The sequence below is a fragment of the Terrapene carolina genome, unplaced genomic scaffold, assembly GCF_002925995.2.
Source record: "Terrapene carolina triunguis isolate 2854851 unplaced genomic scaffold, T_m_triunguis-2.0 Scaffold212, whole genome shotgun sequence".
Taxonomy (NCBI): domain Eukaryota; kingdom Metazoa; phylum Chordata; order Testudines; family Emydidae; genus Terrapene; species Terrapene triunguis.
The window spans coordinates 3785443-3805620 of record NW_020664563.1 but is presented as its reverse complement, the minus strand read 5'-3'; the positions used below and the strand labels follow the sequence as shown (position 1 = coordinate 3805620).

Sequence of the window (20178 nt, the reverse complement as noted above, 5' to 3'; positions counted from 1 at the left end):
CCCCCTTACCCTGTTGGGCTCTGTGCGGAGCCGGACACGTGGCTGCGCTCCCCAGCGCAACACACAACCCGGTCCCTGCCCCCGCACAGTGCTGCCGGAGCGGGGCGCTGGGGAGGAGGAGCTGCCAAGGCACGATGCAAACGGCCCAGCCGGCTCAGAATGCAGGGAGGAGGAGCTCTACAGCTGCTCCGGAGTCCAGCCCGGCAAGCTGCGGGGGAAGGGCTCTGGCTGCCAGAGCCCCATGCGAGCGGCTGACTTTCCTGCAGCCCTCCCAGCCGCGCCTCGCTCTGCCTGGGGGGGAATCCCGGACATTTGTAGTGATTTGCAAATTCCCCCCCGGACGCTATTTTTAAACACAAAAAGGAGGACATGTCCGGGTAAATCCGGACGAATGGTAACCCTAGCAAACAGTGACCCTACTGCCAGGGCCGGCTTTAGGCCGATTCCCCGGAATCGGGCCCCGCGCCTTAGCCACCTTTTTAATTTTTTTTACTCACCTGGCGGCGGTCCAGGTCTTCGGCGGCACTTCGGCGGCAGGGGGTCCGGTGCCACGGAAGACCCGGAGCGAGTGAAGGACCCCCCGCCGCCGAAGTGCCGCCGAAGACCCAGACTGCCGCCAGGTATTCGAATCGGGCCCCGCAGTTCCTAAAGCCGGCCCTGCCTACTGCACCCCCAGCCAATTACCATGTCATGCAGTGCCACCTGCCCTACCTCCCTGCAGCCAGGGCCTCTTACCACCTGCTGTGCCAGGCACCCACAATTCACCTCGTGTCCTCACCCACTGCCAGTCACCAGCCACTGTGTGCCACTTCCCACCTGTCGCCCAGCACCCGGTACGCACACATCACCAGCCTCCTGCTACCAGCAGGCCCTGGTACCACTCGACCCACACATCAGTGCCAGCCACACGTTCCACCATTGTGCACACCCCCAGCACCAGCCATATTTACCAATGGGCTTCTCATACTACCCAGCATCAAATGCAGACAGGAGTTGTCCAACGCTCAATCCTATGTGCTGCTGACCCACTACCTACCAACCAAGCCCAACCAGCACTGGCTCCCTCCTCCCAAGGCTCCAGCCAACGCATCCAACACCCTGCAGCACCTAGATCCACCTGCCATACATAGGCGCCCACTTCCACTGTTCCCGGTGGGTGCTTGACCCCACCCCCACCCCTGCACTACCCTCGCCCTGCCCCATTCCACCCCTTCCCCCAAGTCCTGCCCCGCCTCTTCTCCACCTCCTCCCCTGAGCGTGCCGCGTCCCCGCTCTTTCCCCCTCCCTTCCTCCTGGAAAGTCCTAAGTGCCATCAAACAGCTGTTTGGTGGCGGGAAGCGCTGGGAGGTAGGCGGAGGAGCGGGGACGCAGCACGCTCGGGAGGGGGAGGAGGGGGCGGGGGGAGCTTGGCTGCCGGTGGGTGCAGAGCACCCACTAATTTTTCCCTGTGGGTGCTCCAGCCCCAGAGCACCCACGGAGTCGATGCCTATGCTGTCATGTACCCACCATCTGCTCACACAGCTCCCTGTGCCACTATCCCAAAGCCCTGTATAATACCAGCACCCACTCTACCCAGTACTTCTAGCAGCCAAACAGCTCCTAAGGCTGTGTCTACACTGCCACTTTCAGCACTAAAACTTTAGTCGTTTAGGGGTGTGAAAAAATACCCCCCGAGTGACAAAAGTTTTAGCACTGAAAAGCGCCGGTATAGACAGCGCTTTATCGCCGGGAGCTGGGCTCCCATTGCTCGTTCAGGGTGGGGTTTTTTAAACGCTGGGAGAGCACTTCCCCAGCGATAAAGTGTGACTACACTGTCCATGTCACGGCCGTGCTGTAACGTGGGCAGTGTAGACATACCATAAGTGTGCTGGTTTGACACCAGTGGAAACAGGAGTGATCCTTTGCGGTGCAAGCTTTCCTCAGACCAACTCCCAACACTGTGCCCCGGTTCCAAACTGGAGAGACCACACCAAGCTAGGCGTGAAAGGAGTTGTTCCAAATGAGCTTACTGCCAACAAGACAGCCAATTAACACCAGTTGTATTATCACTGATTATTTGCATTAAAGAAGCACCTAGAGGTCAGGGCCCCATTGTGCTAGATGTACAACAAAGAGACAGTCCTCATAGACTCATAGACTTTAAGGTCAGAAGGGACCATTATGATCATCTAGTTTGACCTCCTGCACAACGCAGTCCACAGAATCTCACCCACCCATTCCTGTAACAAACCCCTAACCTATGCCTGAGTTATTGAAGTCCTCAAATCGTGGTTTAAAGACCTCAAGTCCTGCCCCTAGACGCTTACAATCTAATGCCCTGTTTACACTGGCATGTTTCTGTGCAGTAAAGCAGCTTTCTGCGCTGTAACTCCCGAGGTGTACACACTGCCAAGCCACTTAGTGCACAGAAACTGCACAGTTGTAGTACTTTAAAAAAAAACACCCCAATGAGAGGCGTAGAGCTTTCTGCGCCGGGGCTACAGCACCGCGGTGCCAGTGTAGACACCGTGGTCAATTACAGTGCTACGATTAGCCTCCGGGAGGTGTTTCACAATGCCCGTTCTCACCTCTCTGGCCATCAGTTTGAACTCTACTGCCCTGCCCTCAGGTGACCAACCATCATCCCCACTCCGTAAATTCCTTTGGAATTTTGAAAGTCCCCTTCTTGTTTGCTCGGTGATGCGTGCAGTGGTGTCAGCACATCTTTCCAGGTGGCCATGCCTGCTCCACGCACCGGGCGATCCCCTGCTTGGAGCAATACCGAGCTGCTGGACCTCATCAGCATTTGGGGAGAGGAGGCAGTGCTGTCACAGCTGCGCTCCAGCTGTAGGAATTATGATACCTACGGACAGATTTCACGATGCATCACAGAAAGGGGCCATGACCGGGACACATTGCAGCGCAGGGTCAAAGTGAAGGAGCTGCGGAACGCCTACCACAAGGTGTGGGAGGCATACCGCTGCTCCAGTGCTGCGCCCACGAGCTGCCGGTTCTACGAAGAGCTGGATGCGATACTCGGAGGCCACCCCACATCCACTGCGAAGAGCACTGTGGATACTTCGGTGGCTCGTGTGTCAGTTGAGAGTGGACTGAGCCAGGAGGAAGAAATCTTGGATGAGGATGTGGACAGGGAGGCGAACTCAGAGGCAGAGGATGACTTGGAGGTCAGAGAGGCATGCAGCCAGGAGCTCTTTTCTACCCCGGAAGAGGCTAGCCAGTCACAGCTGTCGGATCTTGGCGAAGCGCAAACAGGAGAGGAGGCCCCGGTAAGTGGATTTGATTTTGGGAATCGCTGAAGCGAGTTGTTGGGGGAAGGAGGGTTGCAGAAACCAGGCTTGTCTCCCACCGCATGCCTCGTCTGAGCAGCGGAACAGGCTGTTGATTGACTCCCTCACTTCACGGGAATCTCCCTCAGAGGATTGCCCAGGAAACTCTCATAGAGATACTGAGCAATCCACTGCCACAGGTTCTTCGGCAGAGCTGCTTTGTTTCTTGCCCCATTAACGGTAACTTTCCCGCACCACTGTGCCGTCACGGGCGGGGGGTGGGGGGGAGGGAAAGGATCATTGCTGCACACAGGCAAGCTGCACAGGGGCCAAGGCGGAAGCCACAGTCTTGGAGAAGACCCTCCCTTGATTCCCTGCTGAACCTCAGCAGTGAGATATCTTCCATAATTATCACATCCTGTGGAAAGTGTGGGGATAGGAATGATTATCAGGCCCCCCCTACAGTGCTGGCTCTCCCCAAGAGCCACATGCCCAGTGTACAGCAGGGTCTGGGAAGACTGATTTACCCTGACCCTGCGGCTACTCACCACTTTGGGGGTCTTGTGGATCATATGTGCTTGCCTGGGGTCAGCCAGTTAGTGACAGGTATGTGAGTATTGTCTGTGTTTTAAATCACTGAATCAGTGTTCTCTGTGTTGCAAACAATACTGTTTCTGTAATATGTTGCATTTAAACTTCACAGAGATGACCTTGGGAGCCCAGCCTCCCTCTTTGGTACCAATGGCTGAATGGCTGCGCAGAATTAGAGAGCGGCCAAGAAGAACTAAGGAGGACTTTCTGTGTGATGTTATGATGCACTCCGCCGCCGAGAAACAGAAATTGAAGGAGCGGTGGGACAGCGAGAAGAGGGACTGAAAGGAGAATGCGGCACGCCAGAATGAAGCCACGGAGCAGCTCTTAAAGGTAATGGAGCACCAAGCAGACATTCTCCAGGCGATACTAGCTCTTCAAACTGAGTAGTTCCGTGTCCGCCCTCTCCTGCAGCTGCTGTCGCAAAACTCTTTCCTATGTGCCCCCCCAGAGACTGCCAACACACTCTTATCAACCTCCTGGCTCCACTCTATACCCGCAGCATTCCTCTCCTCCCCCGTCACAGTCCAGCACTGTGGACTCCCACTACCCACTGCACTCAACACCCATCCGTCTGCAGTTTGGCTCTGTTGAAGTACAGCACCCGCTGCATTGTACTCCAAAGGACAAGGTTGGATATGATCCCTGCATATACACAAATCTTTAGCCGTCCTGGGACCCCTCCTCCTCCTGGGACCTTCCCTTCCCCCATCCCCCTCACTGATGACGTTTTTTTTGGTTTGCCTCTCTTCTCCAGTTGTTTTTTTAATAAAATAATTGTGTTGGTTTGAAAGCAATCTTTTTTCTATTAATTGAAAGCAAAAAGCACCCTGCAAAACAACATACAATTATGTTAAACCCACATATTGCATCGTCTGCACCAATCACCTCCTAGCATTACAAGCACTGCACTCCCGAGCATAGCAACAAATATTAGTGGCTTTCAGCTTCAAATTGCTGCCTCAAGGTATCCCTTATCCTTATGGCCCCACGCTGGGTCCCTCTAATAGCCCTGGTCTCTAGCTGTTCAACCTCAGCCTCCAGGTGCTGAGCCTCTGCAGTCCAGCCCTGAGTGAAGCTTTCACCGTTCCCTTCGCAAATATTATGGAACATACAGCACGCGGCTATAAGTATAAGAATATTGTCATTGGTCAGGTCCAGCTTCCCATAGAGGCAGCGCCATCAGGCTTTTAAACGTCCAAAAGCACATTCAACAGTCATTCTGCACTTGCTCAGCCTGTTGTTGAACCGCTCCTTGCTGCTGTCAAGTTGCCCCGTGTATGGCTTCATAAGCCACGGCATTAAGGGGTAGACGGGGTCTCCCGGGATCACAATGGGCATTTCGACTTCCCCTACGGTGATCTTCTGATCCTGGAAGAAAGTCCCTGCTTGCAGCTTCCTGAACAAGCCAGTGCTCTGAAAGATGTGTGTGTCATGCACCTTTCCGGACCAGTCTGCATTAATGTCTGTGAAACGCCCACGGTGATCCACAAGCGCCTGGAGAAACATTGAGAAATACCCCTTGTGATTAATGTACTCAGTGGCTAGGTGGTCTGGTGCCAGAATTGGAATATGCGTGCCATCTATCGCCCCTCCGTAGTTAGGGAAGTCCATTTGTGCAAAGCCATCTACAATGTCACGGACGTTGCCCAGAGTCATGGTCTTTCAGAGCAGGATGCGATTAATGGCCCTGCAGACTTCCATCAACACGAGTCCAACAGTTGACTTTCCCACTCCAAACTGGTTAGCAACCGATCAGTAGCAGTCTGGAGTAGCCAGCTTCCACAGTGCAATCTCCATGCACTTCTCCAACGGCAGGGCAGCTCTCATTTTCCAGTCCTTGCATTGCAGGACTGGGGTGAGCTCATCACACAGTCCCATGAATGTGGCTTTCCTCATCCGAAAGTTCTGCAGCCACCGGTCGTCATCCCAGACGTGCCTCACGATGTGATCCCACCACTCAGTGCTTGTTTCCTGAGACCACAAGCAATCTCGTGTCATAGCTACTACACATGGTGAGATCAATGTCACACTCCTCTTGCCTTTGTAGTTTAAGGAATAACTCCACTGCCACTTGTGACGTGTTGGTCAGAGCAAGCAGCACACTGGTCAACAGTTCCGGATTCAATCCTGCAGCCCGAAGAGGCAGGGCGCGCAGTACATAAACCGTTGAAAGATGGCGCCAAATGTGGACGGAAGCACAGGGATTGCTGGGATGCGAGGCAATGCATCACGGAGCATTGGGACAGGATACAGGATGCCCTGCGACCCCCTCTGCCTTCCCACAACTCTTAGCAGCAGAAGAGAAAGAGATGCTCTGTGGGATAGCTGCCCAGAGTGCACCACTCCGAATACCGCTGCAAGTGCCGCAAGTGTGAACACGCTATTGCGCAGGCAGCTGACAGTGTAAACACACAACAGCAGTTTCCCTTCAACGCTCTCTGAGCAGCGCTGAAACTCCCGGCGCTGTAACTCTGCCAGTGTAGACATGCCCTAAGTGTAAGACAACAACCAGATGGATACAGCAGACAAAGGGGAGAGTGCGACCCAGGGATCTCTTGATGCCAAGTGGCAGTGGGCACAGGGGATGCACTGGATTCTACAGGGATCCCTAGGTCAGACATATACACAATAATTCACTAAGAGGTCTCTCTCTCTCCCCAAGAGCCCACTGGTCATCATAATCATTGCAAAATGTGTGTATGGATAATGTTTAAGGAGTTAGATAACCGTACTGAAAATTGTTCTTAAAATCTGGGAGGTGAGGCAGGTCATGAGAAGGTGACAAACCTCAGACATGTTTGTTACAGGCAGGAAGTGACAGATGCTTATCTCTGTGTCTGGTCAGGTGTGTATTGGGGGCCTCCTGATGAATGCCTGTTCACCTACTGAACCAAATGCCAATCAAGAGATTGTGAAATCTTCATGAAAGGAAACTTTGGCCTTGGCTACACTCGGGACTTCACAGCACTGCCGTGGCAGCGCTGTGAAGCGCGAGTGTAGTCGCGCCGCCAGCGCTGCGAGAGAGCTCTCACAGCGCTGTATGTACTCCACCTCTCCGAGGGGAATAGCTTGCAGCACTGCGAGCGAGCGTGCAGTGCTGCAGGCTCTGATTACACTGGCGCTTTAAAGTGCTGTACTCGCTGTGCTCAGGGGGGTGTTTTTTCACACCCCTGAGCGCAGCAAGTTGCAGCGCTGTACACCGCCAGTGTAGCCAAGGCCTTATTGGAAGAGAATGGATTGTGGGGGTATAGCTGAGGGTCAGAGAGACACCTTGGATCTTTCACATGGGAGACAAGCTGACAGCATGACATCCTATGAACAGAAGATCACAGCCAGCACTAGCTGTAAAATGCAGGAAGAGCTTTGCTCTGTAAGGCATGACAGTAACTAGCTAAGTACATCTAGGTTCAAGAATGCGTTATGATTTTATATATAACCAGAATATTCTAATACTTCTACTTGCTGTCACTTGAATCTCTAGCCTTTGTTAAATAAAACCTGTACCTGTTTCACTATAATCATATCTAAGTGCTAGGTGTGAAGCAGCATGGTGATCTGAGGTGGGACTGGTAAGCTGGGGTACACGGCTTCTTTGGGAGCAGTGCATCGGTGAATCCTGCGAGGGGCCAGTGGATCAGAGGCTGGACATTCCAGGGAGATGCTCGGGGGTTGGTGTGTGCCCACCGCTAACCTGGAGAGAGAGAGAGCAGGGCCTGTGTAGGCCTAGAGGGCATTACTTGTGTTGCCGTGGCAGGTGGAGTTGGGGGAGCTGGCCTATGGCCTCCTCACACTAATGGTAGGTGGGAGCCAGGTATCTCAAAGCCCTGGATACTCCTGGGGAAGCATGATAGGGAGCACAAGGAAACAGTGAGACAATACTGGTCAGCATGTGATACAAAGGTCTCAGCACACTGGCTGCCTAACCCGTTAGGTTTCTCGGAGGCCATGGCAGAGTGGAGTTTGATGGAGGGGTTTGGAGGACGGTAAGTGGGATGCTCCTTCCAAGCGGAAGGGTCACAGAGGAGCCTGTTGAAAATGTTTGAAATGGGCAATGGAGATGGGCCCCACTCCTGGCACAAAGGCTGGGAATTGGTCTCTCAGTTCTGTGTAAGATGGGGGTGTTGCGATGTGGACCCTGGATTTGCATCTCCAGACTGACGCTGAGAAGGCCACTGCAGAGCACACACTGGCCGATGCAGGCAGGGTTTGGGCTGAACAACTTCGTGAAAATTAGAAAAAAAGTTTGATAAAAAACAATTAACGGCTAGGCTGACCAGATGTCCCGATTTTATAGGGACAGTCCCGATTTTTGGGTCTTTTTCTTATATAGGCTCCTATTACCCCCCAACCCCTGTCCCGATTTTTCTCACTTGCTGTCTAGTCACCCTATTAACGGCAGAGTAACAAATCGGCAACCCCACAAACCCAAGTACGCAGCCATGGAGGAGATGGGAATCTGAATGGGGGCCCAGTGCTTCCAGCCCTTTGTGTACAGAGAGGAGGAGGAGGTGGGGGTAATGGACTGCCTCATCTGCTGAAGGAAGAGGCAAGTACAGGGACCCTGATTGGTTGCCCTTCCACAGGAGGTGGGGTAATGGACCGCTCAGGTGGAGAGTCCCCTTGAGGCAGGCACAGATTTCCCCTGGGGACCCATAAACAGGTCAGAGAACTTGTAATCTACGGGAAAGACCCATGGAGTTGGCAGATCAGTGTGCCAGCTGCCAAGGCACGACCTGTGCCCTGGGGCACCAAGCTGCTCCCACACTGTGTGACCCGGCAGGGCGGATGGCACCTCACTGCAGAGCATGGAAGCGGAGCTGCAAAAGGGAGGCTTTTTCATGCGGTGTTTTTAGCAGGCAGAAGTGTTGGCTAACTGGGGGCTGGCAAAGGAGGTACAGCCTGCATCCTACTGTAGCTCCCCAGCTCGTGACTGTGCTCCAGGCTCAAAGCTTTCATAGCCCTTTTGTTTGCAAAGAAACCACTCCACATGTAAACACAGCAAAGTGGAGTTGCTGAACTGAGCCAGGTTTAGCCACACAGCAGGAGCCCACAGCTCAGGGAGCTGAGCTTTCAGGCCTGTAGATGGTGTCAGATCCTGGGCCAACTGGAACCAAAGCTCTCAATGCAAGAAAGGCCTTGAGGCATGGACCCCTAGGGTTTTCTACAGCACCCAACACCATCCTAGTGAGCGCACCACCACCACCAGCACCAAACACCCACAGGCTCAGCTTAGAAACTGGAAGCGCCAGAGGATTAGTGAAGAACAATTTTGCTAATAAGAGATAAGAAGAAACTACATGGTTCAAGCTGAGCCCGGTAGCCCTGGGGCCAGTGGTAGCCAATACAGCGATCCTGGGGAAGCAATTTCCCTGACAAGGTCAGGCTGCTGGAGCAACAGGGGGCACCAATGTTCCACGGCAAGAACTACTGTGAGACCCCAGCTGCCAATCACCTCCCCCACCCCACCCCACCCCACCCCGGAACCACAGTGTGGGGGACCTGCACCGGCCATGTGCAAGAGCCCAGGCCCAAGAGCAGGGATCTGTTGCAATTAGGATCTCTAAAGACTATGTCCCTTTCCTTACAAGCAGCATTTCAGCTGCCATTATTAAAGGGCTGCGCCTCCTGGTATTTTGACATTACCAGGAATACCTCAAACCGAAGAACCACAGGTGAGTTAATTCCTAATATCAGAGTCTTGTGTTTGTGCATTTGCCAAAAGATTTCTGAGTACCACTGTCAAACCCTTTCCAGGAACACAGGCCAATCAGGATGGAGAATGTGCTGCCCTCCCAGGTGTTCCATATGTCCAAGGTTGTTAAATCTCAGTTCAGCTCCAAGTCTGATATAAAATATAAACACGTCCCTTTCCCCCAGGCACCACCAACAGAAATCGACATCACTGATCAGTAACAGTTCTGTGCATATGCTACATCCACAAACCCAGGTTCATCTTCCCTCTCAATCCTTGCTGTTTTGGTGTCTCTGTATCCTCGAGAGAGCCTGGGCCCTCTTCATTGATGTTGGGGCTCATTCTCTATTGCCCTTCTCACAGTCTCTGTACCTTAGGATGCAGGCAGTGAAGCTTGTCTAGGCATAACTGCCCAGCATAAGCCTCCAAGAATGTGGCTTTGAGGAGGCAATATATTCAGAGAACTCCACCAGCTGCTGGTTAGTAATCTAGTTTGATCCTTTCATGGCACTGAAAGCCTTACTGATGCTTGGAGCTAGCTTTTCAGAGGGTATTTTAAGACCTCAGTTTAAAACTGCACATGCAGGCAATAATTAGGAAAGCAAGAAACATTACAGGATTAGACCATAATTCCCTACATATTATGGTCTAATTCTGTAATTTTTCTCTTTTTTCTTCTGCTTTTCATAATTGTAAACAAGCCACACGGCAGCAAGACAAGCCCAGATGTACCAGAGACTGGAAAATGCAAAGTTATTACAGGCTCATTAGCAGTTTCCTGGCTAGAGTGATTATCAAGGTCTTCTGATTGAAGCTCAGCAGTTTAAAGACTGAATTCTGCCCTCAGTGACACCTGAGCAATGTTAGACTGAGGGTATCTGAGGACAGAAGGCACACCTGGCCTCAGACCGAATTCCCATCTTTTAGGGAAAGGCACCACTCACTGCCAAGCAGGGGAATCTAAAGATTTCCTTTGAGGGGGTCAGGAGGCAGCTTCCAAACCAGACTATTACATGCATTTCACTTCAGCACTGGAGAGATGAGGGTTGGTTGGGTTTGACATATTTACCAAATTGTCTTGTTTTTCCTTCACTTGTCAGTTTCTACGGGGTTGTTTTTTGGGTGGGTGAGTCATTTGTTGCATAAATATGCCAGACAAGGATTAACTCCCCCCGAAAGCAGGTGTCCTTAGAAACTGGGTCCAGCCTTCCCACCAGGAAGTCTCAGAGTGTTGCTACCCTAGAACTTGCACCAGGTCTGCCTAAGGTAGGGTTACCATTCGTCCGGATTCTCCCGGACATGTCCGGCTTTTCTGAGTTAAAAATAGCGGCCTGGGGGAATTTGTAAATGTCCGGATTTCCCCCCCCATGCAGAGCGCGCGCGGCTGACAGGGCAGCCGGCCGGATCGTGCCACTCGCACGGGGCTCCGGCAGCCAGAGCCCCTCCTCCGCTTCCCCCTCCTCTCCCCTGCTGCTTGAGGTCACTCCCCTCCTCCCCCTCCCTCTCCCTGCATTCGCAGATCGGGGACGTTCGCAACGGGCCTCTGGCAGTCTGGAGCTCCTCCCCCTGCCCCCCCCCCGCTGCCCAGCGCGCCACTCTGCGGGGGCGGGAACCGGGCTGTGTGCTCTGCTGGGGAGCGCGGCAGCGTGGAGCCCGACACGCTGTTCTGAGCGGCACGGTAAGGGTACCAGGGGGTCGGAGAAGGGGCAGGTTGGGTTTTGGAGGGAGCAGTCAAGAGACAGGGGGAGGGTTGGATGGGTCAGGAGTTCTGGGGGGGGGGGGCCTGTCAAGGGGCAAGGGTGGGGAGAGGGATCGGAGCAGTCAGGGGACATGGAGCAGAGGGGTTTAGATGGGTCGGGAGTTCTGGGGGGGGCTGTCAGGGGGTGGGGAGTGGTTGGATGGGGTGTGGGAGTCCCGGGGGTCTGTCTGGGGGTGTGGATAAGGGTGGGGGCAGTCAGGAGACAGGTAGAGTCCTAGGGTGCCAGTTAGGATGAGCGGAGGGTCTCAGGAGGGGGCAATCAGGGGACAAGGAGCAGGGAGGCTTAGGTAGGGGGTGGAGTCCTGGGGGGCAGTTAGGGGCAGGGGTCCCAGGAGGGGGCAGTCAGGGGACAAGGAGCGGGGGGAGGGTTGGGAGTTCTGAGGGGGGCGGGAAGTGGGAGGGAGTGGAAGGGGCAGGGGCGGGGCTAGGGCGGGGCTCCTCCCATCCTCTTTTTTGATTGTTGAAATATGATAACCCTAGCCTAAGGTGCAGCTATAGGAGAGTCACCGGTGTGGCCTTTGCTACCGCTGGCTCCAGGCAGCAGGAATTACCGCTTGGAGTGTTTGTTCATCAAAATGCAAGGCAGGAACTGCCAGCCCCAGGCTCCATCTAGTTCAGCCCCTGACAGTAGCCAGGAGCAGACGCTTCAGCAGAAGGTGCAGAGAACCACGGGGAGGAGAATTATGGACTCACTCAGCACAGGGGAAGTTCCTAGCTGTGTCAGAGGCTGGTTTATGTTCCGAAGCAGGAGGGTTTGTATCCTTTGTACAGTGCATTTCAAGAGAGGCCTGGACGCTGAGATGAGCTGCAAGAACCTCCCCAGTGGGATGAGGTTTAATCACACTCAGCTCTTGGCCTCAGTGAGATCTTGTGGCAGTGAGTTGTACAGGTTAACTGAGCAGTCTGTAAAACAGTGTGTCCTCAGGTAGGTTTAATTTGCTGCCTTTGTTTCCCTGAATGCCCTTCAGCCTTGTATTGCAAGAGGTATATAGGAGTGCCACTTACCTTCCTTGAGAGCCTGAGTTTCTCTCCTTCCCCTGCACTCATCACTTCCAGCCATACACTCTGCCCCTTCCCAGTATGCACTGCTGTAGAGGCCCACAATTTCCCTTGTGATTCCCAGCATTCCCCCAGCGATGAGGAAAGCAGGGAGCTTCACTCCCAAGTTTCCATCACAGGCCCTGAACAAAGGCAGCCGGTTGGGTTGGCTTCCAGTTGCCATCCCATGACCTCGTCCTCCACACGCGAATCTGGGAGGGGCTAGTACTAGCTCCGAAGATTTCCCACACCAGTTTTAAAGGGCCAGTACACCCCATTGCAATGCCTGACTCCAATCTGAGCTCCTACCCTGGGAGGCAAGGCAAGTCCCTCCTGCAAAATCCTATTGTCCTATCTGCACAGGATACAAGGCCTTGGCTAATGTACCTGGAGACCTATAAAGAACTGGATGAGTGCTAGGCATTAAATCACCACAGAATCCTGCCCCAGGCAAAGCCATTGTAAGAGAGTTAGAAAACAATTCTACCCCACTGCCTGGTCCACACTTACCAGACAAACTATGCCAGTTCACTTCTGGTGCCACTCCACTGAGGTGACAGAGGGACACCTGGCCCAGTGCCTCCACCCAGGTCAGCAGGAACTGGTTTTAAAGCAGTCTCCTAACAGGGGTAAAGCTTGTGGACAGGGAGGGACTGGGAGAAAAGGCCCCCAAATCATGGCTGCTCTCCCCCGCTCCCACACACACACACAGAGCCTTATGAGTTAAACCCAACCTACTGAGTGATTTGCTAATTGGTGCATGAAGTGTGACCAGGGGCCCCAGTGCCAGGTTTCCACTCGCAGAAAATAGATTTGGCTCAGATGGGCTGAGAATAACAATAAAGAACACAGTGCCACTCGGCTCTTATCAACCCAAGATTGCAAAGCCCTTTACAAAGGAGGCCAACACCAATACCACCATTTTATCGATGGGGAACCTAAGGTACACGGCAGGGAAATGACTTGCCCCGGGTCACCCAGCAGGCCGGTGACAGAGCTGGGACTAGATCCCAGGAAATGGCCCAGCTACATGTGTAGCAGGGACATGTTGGGAGGCCTCAGACTATCCCCTGCACAGCTCCCATCTCACCTGCACCTCCATTTCTCTGGGCTCCTCCAGACGCTGCAGCAGGTTCTGCTTCTCTGTGGCCAGCAACTCAATGAGCTGCTCTCTGGCACTTAGCTCCTGGATCAGCTCTTCAATGCGTCTGCCAAGGAGAAAATGGCTTAGTTACCTTGGGAAGAAGAGGAGGATCTCCGCTAAAGGGCTCTGTGCTCAGCGCAGGACCCAAGGCAGCTTCACATCACCTTTGCAGAACTGATTCTGGGGCCAGCCAAGGCGTGGGTCAGTCCCCAGAGTAAATTAGAGCACGCTCATGGTTTACGACTGACAGCTCCTAGCCCAAGGGGCTGTTCCTGGAACAGTCCGGAGGGTAGCGACCTGCTGGCCACACACCTTCCCCCACCCATGCCCCTGTGCTGGAGGTGCTGCGAGGAGCCGGGGAGTGCACAATCATTATGTTGTCTGTACAGTACCCAGGGAGTCCCCTTATGTGGCTTAACCCATCCCAGCCAGCCAGTACCACCTGCTCTGCGACCACCTGGTTCAGCCAGACACTGCCCCCTAGCAGGATCCCCCCAAGGGCTCACTGAGCCCTGACTCTGCTGGATGCCAACCCCCACCACATCCTGCAACCCTGCTCACCCAGGCAGTGACTGGTCCTGCTGTCATGCGGCCCAGTGTGGCGCAGCAAGCGCCACTCTGGGGTCTCCGAGACAAGGATCCCTCTTCTGAACCCCCCAGCTGGGCTACCTGCTCTGTGGGCAAGGGGCCACCAGCCAGAAAGCAGCAGAGGCAAGTCACTGGAGTGACCACGGCTACCTACTTGTCCTTCTGGGCCAGTGCAGCACAGTGATCATCATGCAGAACCTGGGCTCCTCTCTTCTCCTCCTCCTTGGTGAGCTCCTTCAGCTTTTTGGTTAGCTCCAAGCAGCGTCCCTTCTCAGCCTCCGCCAGGGCTGCCGACCTCTCCGCCTCGCTCTTTGCTAATCTGGCCTCCTGGGGATGGAATGTGACATGAGCCAGGCTACTCACGCCACCCAGGCAGAGAGCCACAACCCCACTGGCTTGTGAGGGGAAGGAGAAGCAGCAATACCAGTCGGCGGCTGCTGCATCCAGTGAGACCAGACGTGATCCCTCCTGTAGGCTTCAGGGTTTGGGCGGAGGATGAAGGGCTGGGCCTATTGACCTGAGCTGCTGCAAGTGATGACTGAATTGGGGCCACGCTACAGTCGCTAGCAAGTAATGCATCAGTGCTAACATTCGTGGGACCTGCAGCTGACATTGGAGTTCAAGTCCCACCAGGAGCTGCACTACAACCCGTCCTCTTCAAACTCGCTTCAGCCTGTCTCTGCGAGGAAGGGGCTCCCTGCTGAATTGGGACTAAAACCCAACAGCTGCGTGCCCTGGAAAGCTCACTTGGAGCAGGCTTACTGGGCATCTGCTAGGGCTCCGGGACTCTGCAACTCGCTCCCCACCTCCCCTCTGAAACAGCCTGAATTAGATGACATGCTGCAAATGACACCTCTTAGAGAGGACGAGCTCAGGGCTGGGGTACGTATCCTTCCCACAACGATGGAGGGCTTTCTGGAGGTGGCTGTAATGCTGCTGGGATACAACTGTGTTGCTAATGACGTGTTAGGGTGCCCAGAGCTGGGGCTGGGCAGCTTTTTACTGTTATTTCATTCTAAAGAAATAACGATGCCCCGCTTACAATGTACCATCCCTATGGGGCCACATGGGGAAGAGCAGGGGATACTGAATGCAGGCTGCTGGTGAGACAAGTGCAAATTCCTCCCTGCAAAACACCATCAAGTCCTCCCAGGACACTCGCTGCCTTAAATCCAAGAAAGGAGAAATATCACAAGAATACAAAAAGTGTTTAAAATCCCTCCCCTGTGATTTCAGGTGCCTCTATCCTTTTCACTGCAGCCATGATCCCCTGCCTTCATTTACAAAGCCTCTTCTCTCCGGTTCTTTATTGTAAAACCCAAGGAAATTAAGTGAAAAATAAAAAACCCGATGTGACTGCGATGGGAAGGTTAAATGCAAACAACGCTATAACAGCAACAAGGAAGGTTCTCCTAGGGCCAGCTGCGCTCCCACGGTATGGATTACATCCTGGCCAAGATGTTCAAATATAGGGTGGCTCCTAAATCTAGATGTAGGCTCCTAAAGAGGTGGCCTAATTTGCAGAAGTGCCGAGCGCTCAGCAGCTCCCACGGACTTCAGCTGCATCTGTGTAATTATTGTATGAAGGAGGAAGCTGCGTATCTTCACTAGAACTGATGGGGTCATCACAAGTCTGTGTCCATGACCCAGGGGAGTCTCCCAGAGATGCCAATCTCTGCACCTGTCGAAGGAGACGAGAGCAAGGACAACACCAAGCTGGGAGGGGGAGGCTACGCTGACGGGCTCTCTCATACCAGGATGGCAGAGCTGCCCTTCCAATGGAAAGAACAGGAGGTGGGGGTCAAGGGCCATGGAGTCCTGCGACTGGTTCCTAATACCCTGCAGGTAGCCACCCTGCAGGCCTGGCTCCCTCACCCATGTGCTGTGGGTAAAGAGAGAACAAGCTGGAGGGCTCAGAGCTCTGTCTGCTGTAGATACAGAGGGAATAACCAGCGGTTCCCTAGCCCATTGGGGTAGAGGAGAGCAGCTGGGGCCTCAGATTTGTTCCCAGTTTCCCGCGGGCTAAGGGGAGTCCCGAGGGACCCCGAGCTCCATTCCCTAAAAGCAAAGAAAAGTCACAGGGGCCAAGAGTCTTGCTCCTTGTGTCCCATGGGGGCCTTGCAGTGGGGCCCAAAGCTCATCCCACATGGCAGGCCCAGAAGAGCTGAGCCCCCTGGGATTTGGGGAAGAAACTGGGACTCCAGAATGGGCAGAGGGGGGTGGCAAAGAGAGAGAGCCGGGCCCCACTTGGTCTCAGGTAGCTCTGTGCTCCTCTTCCATGGCTAACGCCACATGGCTGGGGCGCATGCCCCACCCCACTCACCTCCTGCAGGAGCTGGATCTTGTTCTCCAGGAGCTCCGACACGTGCTCCGTCTCCTGCTGCCGCTCCTCGTACCGGCGCCGGAGCTCTGCTTCATTGCGACTGGTCAGGTTCTCCGCAGCTGCCCTGCAAGACAAGGCACCTGCATGTCAGAGCAAGGGGCAGCCCTGTACCGCCCGGCGGGGGCTGGGCTGCAAGTCAAGCTGTCCCCCCACAGCCACCTTGGCTCACTCCACTCTGTCAGTGTCACAAACGGGGCCCAGACCTGGTTCCACCCCCAGCATGGCTCTGGGAGGCCCCACCTGGCGCTAGCAGCACAGGGAGAGCTAGCGCAGACCAGCATGTACAGCCACACACCCACTGCTGCGCTGAGTTGGGTGAGCATGGGAGGAATAGCAGCGACTGCTCTACTCCATTGCTGCACCAGGGCCACAGCAACAGCTGCAGACTGCAGAGAGCTGAGCGTTGCCTGCTGGTCCCCAGCACCCGGAGAGGGACTGCGGGGGAGGATGGGGCACTAAGCCACCTCCCAAAGGATTTGGGCCTGATTCCCCACTGCACCAGTTTGATGGCACAGAATCAGGCCCCGTATGCTCACCTCTCCCCAGGTGGGGATCCAGGGTCCAGATCTGAGCCTGGTCTCCAGCTTCAGGCAGTCAGGGCTGGGGCATGCTACACAGACATCAGGCGATGTACCAACCCCTCTGACCTGTTCCACTCTGGCCCCCCCAGTGCAGGCAGTTGGAACAAGGAAGGTGTGAGGAAGCGGGAACACTGAGGCCCCAAGCAGAGCGGATGGGCCTCCTGAGCATCACACCAGCTAGCCCCTGGCCGGGGAGGGGCGAAGAAGAAGAGGAGCAGGGGAAGGACCCTAGCATTCTGGAAAGGCACCTGTGAACCAGAGGGGACACACTTTCCCCGGCTGTGCTGCTGCCAATCACAGCAGGGAGCCTCCCCTCACTGTGCAATGCTCCTGGCGTCCCAGGTACTGCATGCTGCCAGGCTGTCGCTCCATCCCTCTTCCCTGCCGTTCCAGCGAGGTTCCCCCACAGCCCCCACTGCTGCAGCATCCTTCCGCCAGGAGCAGCAGTACGGCCTGTGCTCTCCCCTCCCAAGTGCATGGCCAGCTGCAAGCTTACAAGGAAATCCAGTGTAACAGGGGCTGTCTTTCCATTCTGTGATTGCCCAGCACATAGCACCATGGGGCCGTGGTCCCTGACTACAGCTCTGGGATGCTACTAGGTTTCCATTCAGTTGCCTGCCAGGCTGGGATAGAATGGGCGCAAACATTTGATCTATCTGATTGCCTCCCTTTTCCCATACTCTGCCTGGATCACTTGTCTTTCTGGACTGTTCAGAGCTGTGTCTTCATATGTGCAGCACCTAGCATGACAGGGCCTCGCATCCAGATTGGTGTCTCTGGACTCAACTGTAATGTGAATATTCAATGGGAACAAAATGTTTCCTTCTCTTTACCTGCCTAGATCTGAATTCAGAATTTCTTGTTGTTCCCTGTCATGTCCGTCATCAGACTGAGCCACCCCTCCCCATCCTGCTCATAGCAACTGGGACATCAGCCGTTCTCCCAGGGGACACAGCACTCAGGACATGGCAGGTCACAAAGGGAAAGGGCATATTTTAAACTGGGAAGGTGACTGTCATGTGAGCAGCTCCTCATCCGTGGGTTCCATTCCTGCTTTGGGGACTTCTGTGACACTGAGTTTTATTTTTAAATACAAAAGCTTTGCAAAGTAGCAGGGGTGGGGGAGAGATTCACGTGCTGAAAAGCCCATGGGATTCCATCCTGTTTGCAAACAGACTGTGTTCCTGTCCTATGCGCAGAGTCAGTGATGTGCCCCCAGCCAGCACAGGAATCTCCCTGCCCTCTGGGAAACAGGTGGTGCCCAATTATTTTTAGTTTACAAACAGCTGTGCTTGCTCATGCTCCGTCTAGAATGTTAAACAGTATCAGCCTCTAAGCCCGCATCTCCCTGCCTCCATTGAGACGTACAACACATGTTCAAACCCTCTCCAGTGCTGACAACTCTTGGGATTTTGGAATGAGAATGGGGAAGGGATCTTCAAGCCCCAGCTCCTGGAGTCAGGTGATTACATGAGACCCTCAGCTTTCATGCAGAAAACTAAGTAAGTTGTGTGTCCTCCTGGTTGCAGAGAAAAACACAAAAATGTGGCCTGACTCAACCCTGAAGGCTCAGAAACTAGAAGACAAAGAAACCCAACCCAATATTTGTTATTGTGAAAATATCATGATTTCTGAGCCAACTGCGTGATTTTTCAGCGCTTGGAGCTGGCACTACTGCCTCACTCTGCCTGTTCTCCTAGTCCTTCCTGGCTGGGGATGGGCTGAGAAAGGGGCCTGCAGGGAGCCTGGGAAACACGCTCTTCCAGGGACAAAGGCCCCGCTTACACATGGCAGGGAGATTAGCAGGATGTCTGATGCACTGAAAAGCAAATCTCTGTTAAACAAACCGCTTGGAACACAAGCCCACGGAGCTGCTCTTACAGGATCTAAGCCTGGACGCTATTCCTGGGTGCCTAAGGGTCCTTTGCCTGCATTATTCAAAGAGCAGTCATGGGAGGAAAACTAGACCTGAATGTAAAAGACTTCTCTGCGTGATGCTGTGCAAAGAGCACCTCTAAAAGGGGCACGAGAGCAGCTCTCCTGCAGCCGAGCACCCCCGGGACAGCTTCCCAGCTCAACAGGCCCCTCACTGGGATGTGTCATCCCCACCCCCACACGACCTTGTTGGTATTTTTAATTCCACATGGATGCCTGCGCTCTTCAGACTGCGCTACTGACATCAGCGAATCTCCCTGTCAGTACAGCAGAGCAGAGGCTCCTGGAAAGCAAGGCCTCCATCTCAGAGAACAAGATCCAAACTCTCGCCCAGGAAACTGGCTGGGGTGTGAGCAGGGCCCGAGAAGCACCAGCCAGGTCTCCCTGGACAGCCCTTCCAGGCAGCAAGAGCACGCTGCTCTCACAGCACCACCGTACCCTGCCTGACCCTAGGCGGATTGAGCAGGGCTCTCAAACAGCAGCACATCTCCCACTGCAGGAGCCAGAGACATTCCCCCTTCGCTCCTAGCAGCTGAGGAAAAGCCCCCAACCCTCCCAGCAATGGGTGGGAAAAGCAAGGAGTGTGCATCCTGGGCTTCCCACCAGGCAGCTGCCCTTGGACCTCTTGGCTACTTGTCTTGTCTAGTGGGTGTAGTCCTTTGGCTAGCAGGCATCTGGTCAAACCAGTAAAGGTTACTGAGATCTGGCCCACAAGTGGTGAACAAGGGGTTAAGACGAAAAGCAATGGCTCAAGTGAGGGGGAGGGGTCTATGAAGGTGCCCCAGCCCCAGGGATCAGTCCTGCGCAATTTGACACTGGAGACCCAGATGGCACTGAATGGAGTCGTCCCAGGGCAGGGATAATGCAGAGGGGCTAGAAACATGAGCTGACAATCAAAGCACAGATTTGGCTGGCACAAGGCAGCTAATGCACGTAGGGGAAATTATCGGAACCAGAGATACTCGAAGGGAAGAGACCAGGATTGAGCACAGAGAGCAGGGGAGAGGGCCACAAGGGTGACTGAGGTTGCAATGCAATATGGCTCCAAAAAGCCAATGCTGGAGACAGCCAGTCCGTCAGGACTCTGGCACCACCACACCCAGAAGAGCACACCCACCTCTGGGCCCCTCAGCACCTGACAGAGAGGGACACATTGGGGGAATTTGAGGGGATCAGGGAGCTGGAGGGACTGGCTAAG

At 54.3% G+C, this 20178-nt stretch overlaps 1 protein-coding gene across 2 annotated transcripts in view; it reads right to left on the bottom strand.

Moving 5' to 3' along the window:
* The window catches only part of LOC113404997 (myomegalin-like), a 101731-nt gene that overhangs the window by 27133 nt on the left and 54420 nt on the right, over window positions 1-20178 (bottom strand). For both annotated transcript variants that reach the window (XM_029912448.1, XM_029912450.1), the window contains 3 exons: window positions 16405-16528; window positions 14236-14408; window positions 13440-13557 (listed from right to left, as the gene is read on the bottom strand). In XM_029912448.1, coding sequence (XP_029768308.1) covers window positions 13440-13557; window positions 14236-14408; window positions 16405-16528 — 415 coding nt within the window. The remainder of the gene's footprint in view (window positions 1-13439; window positions 13558-14235; window positions 14409-16404; window positions 16529-20178) is intronic.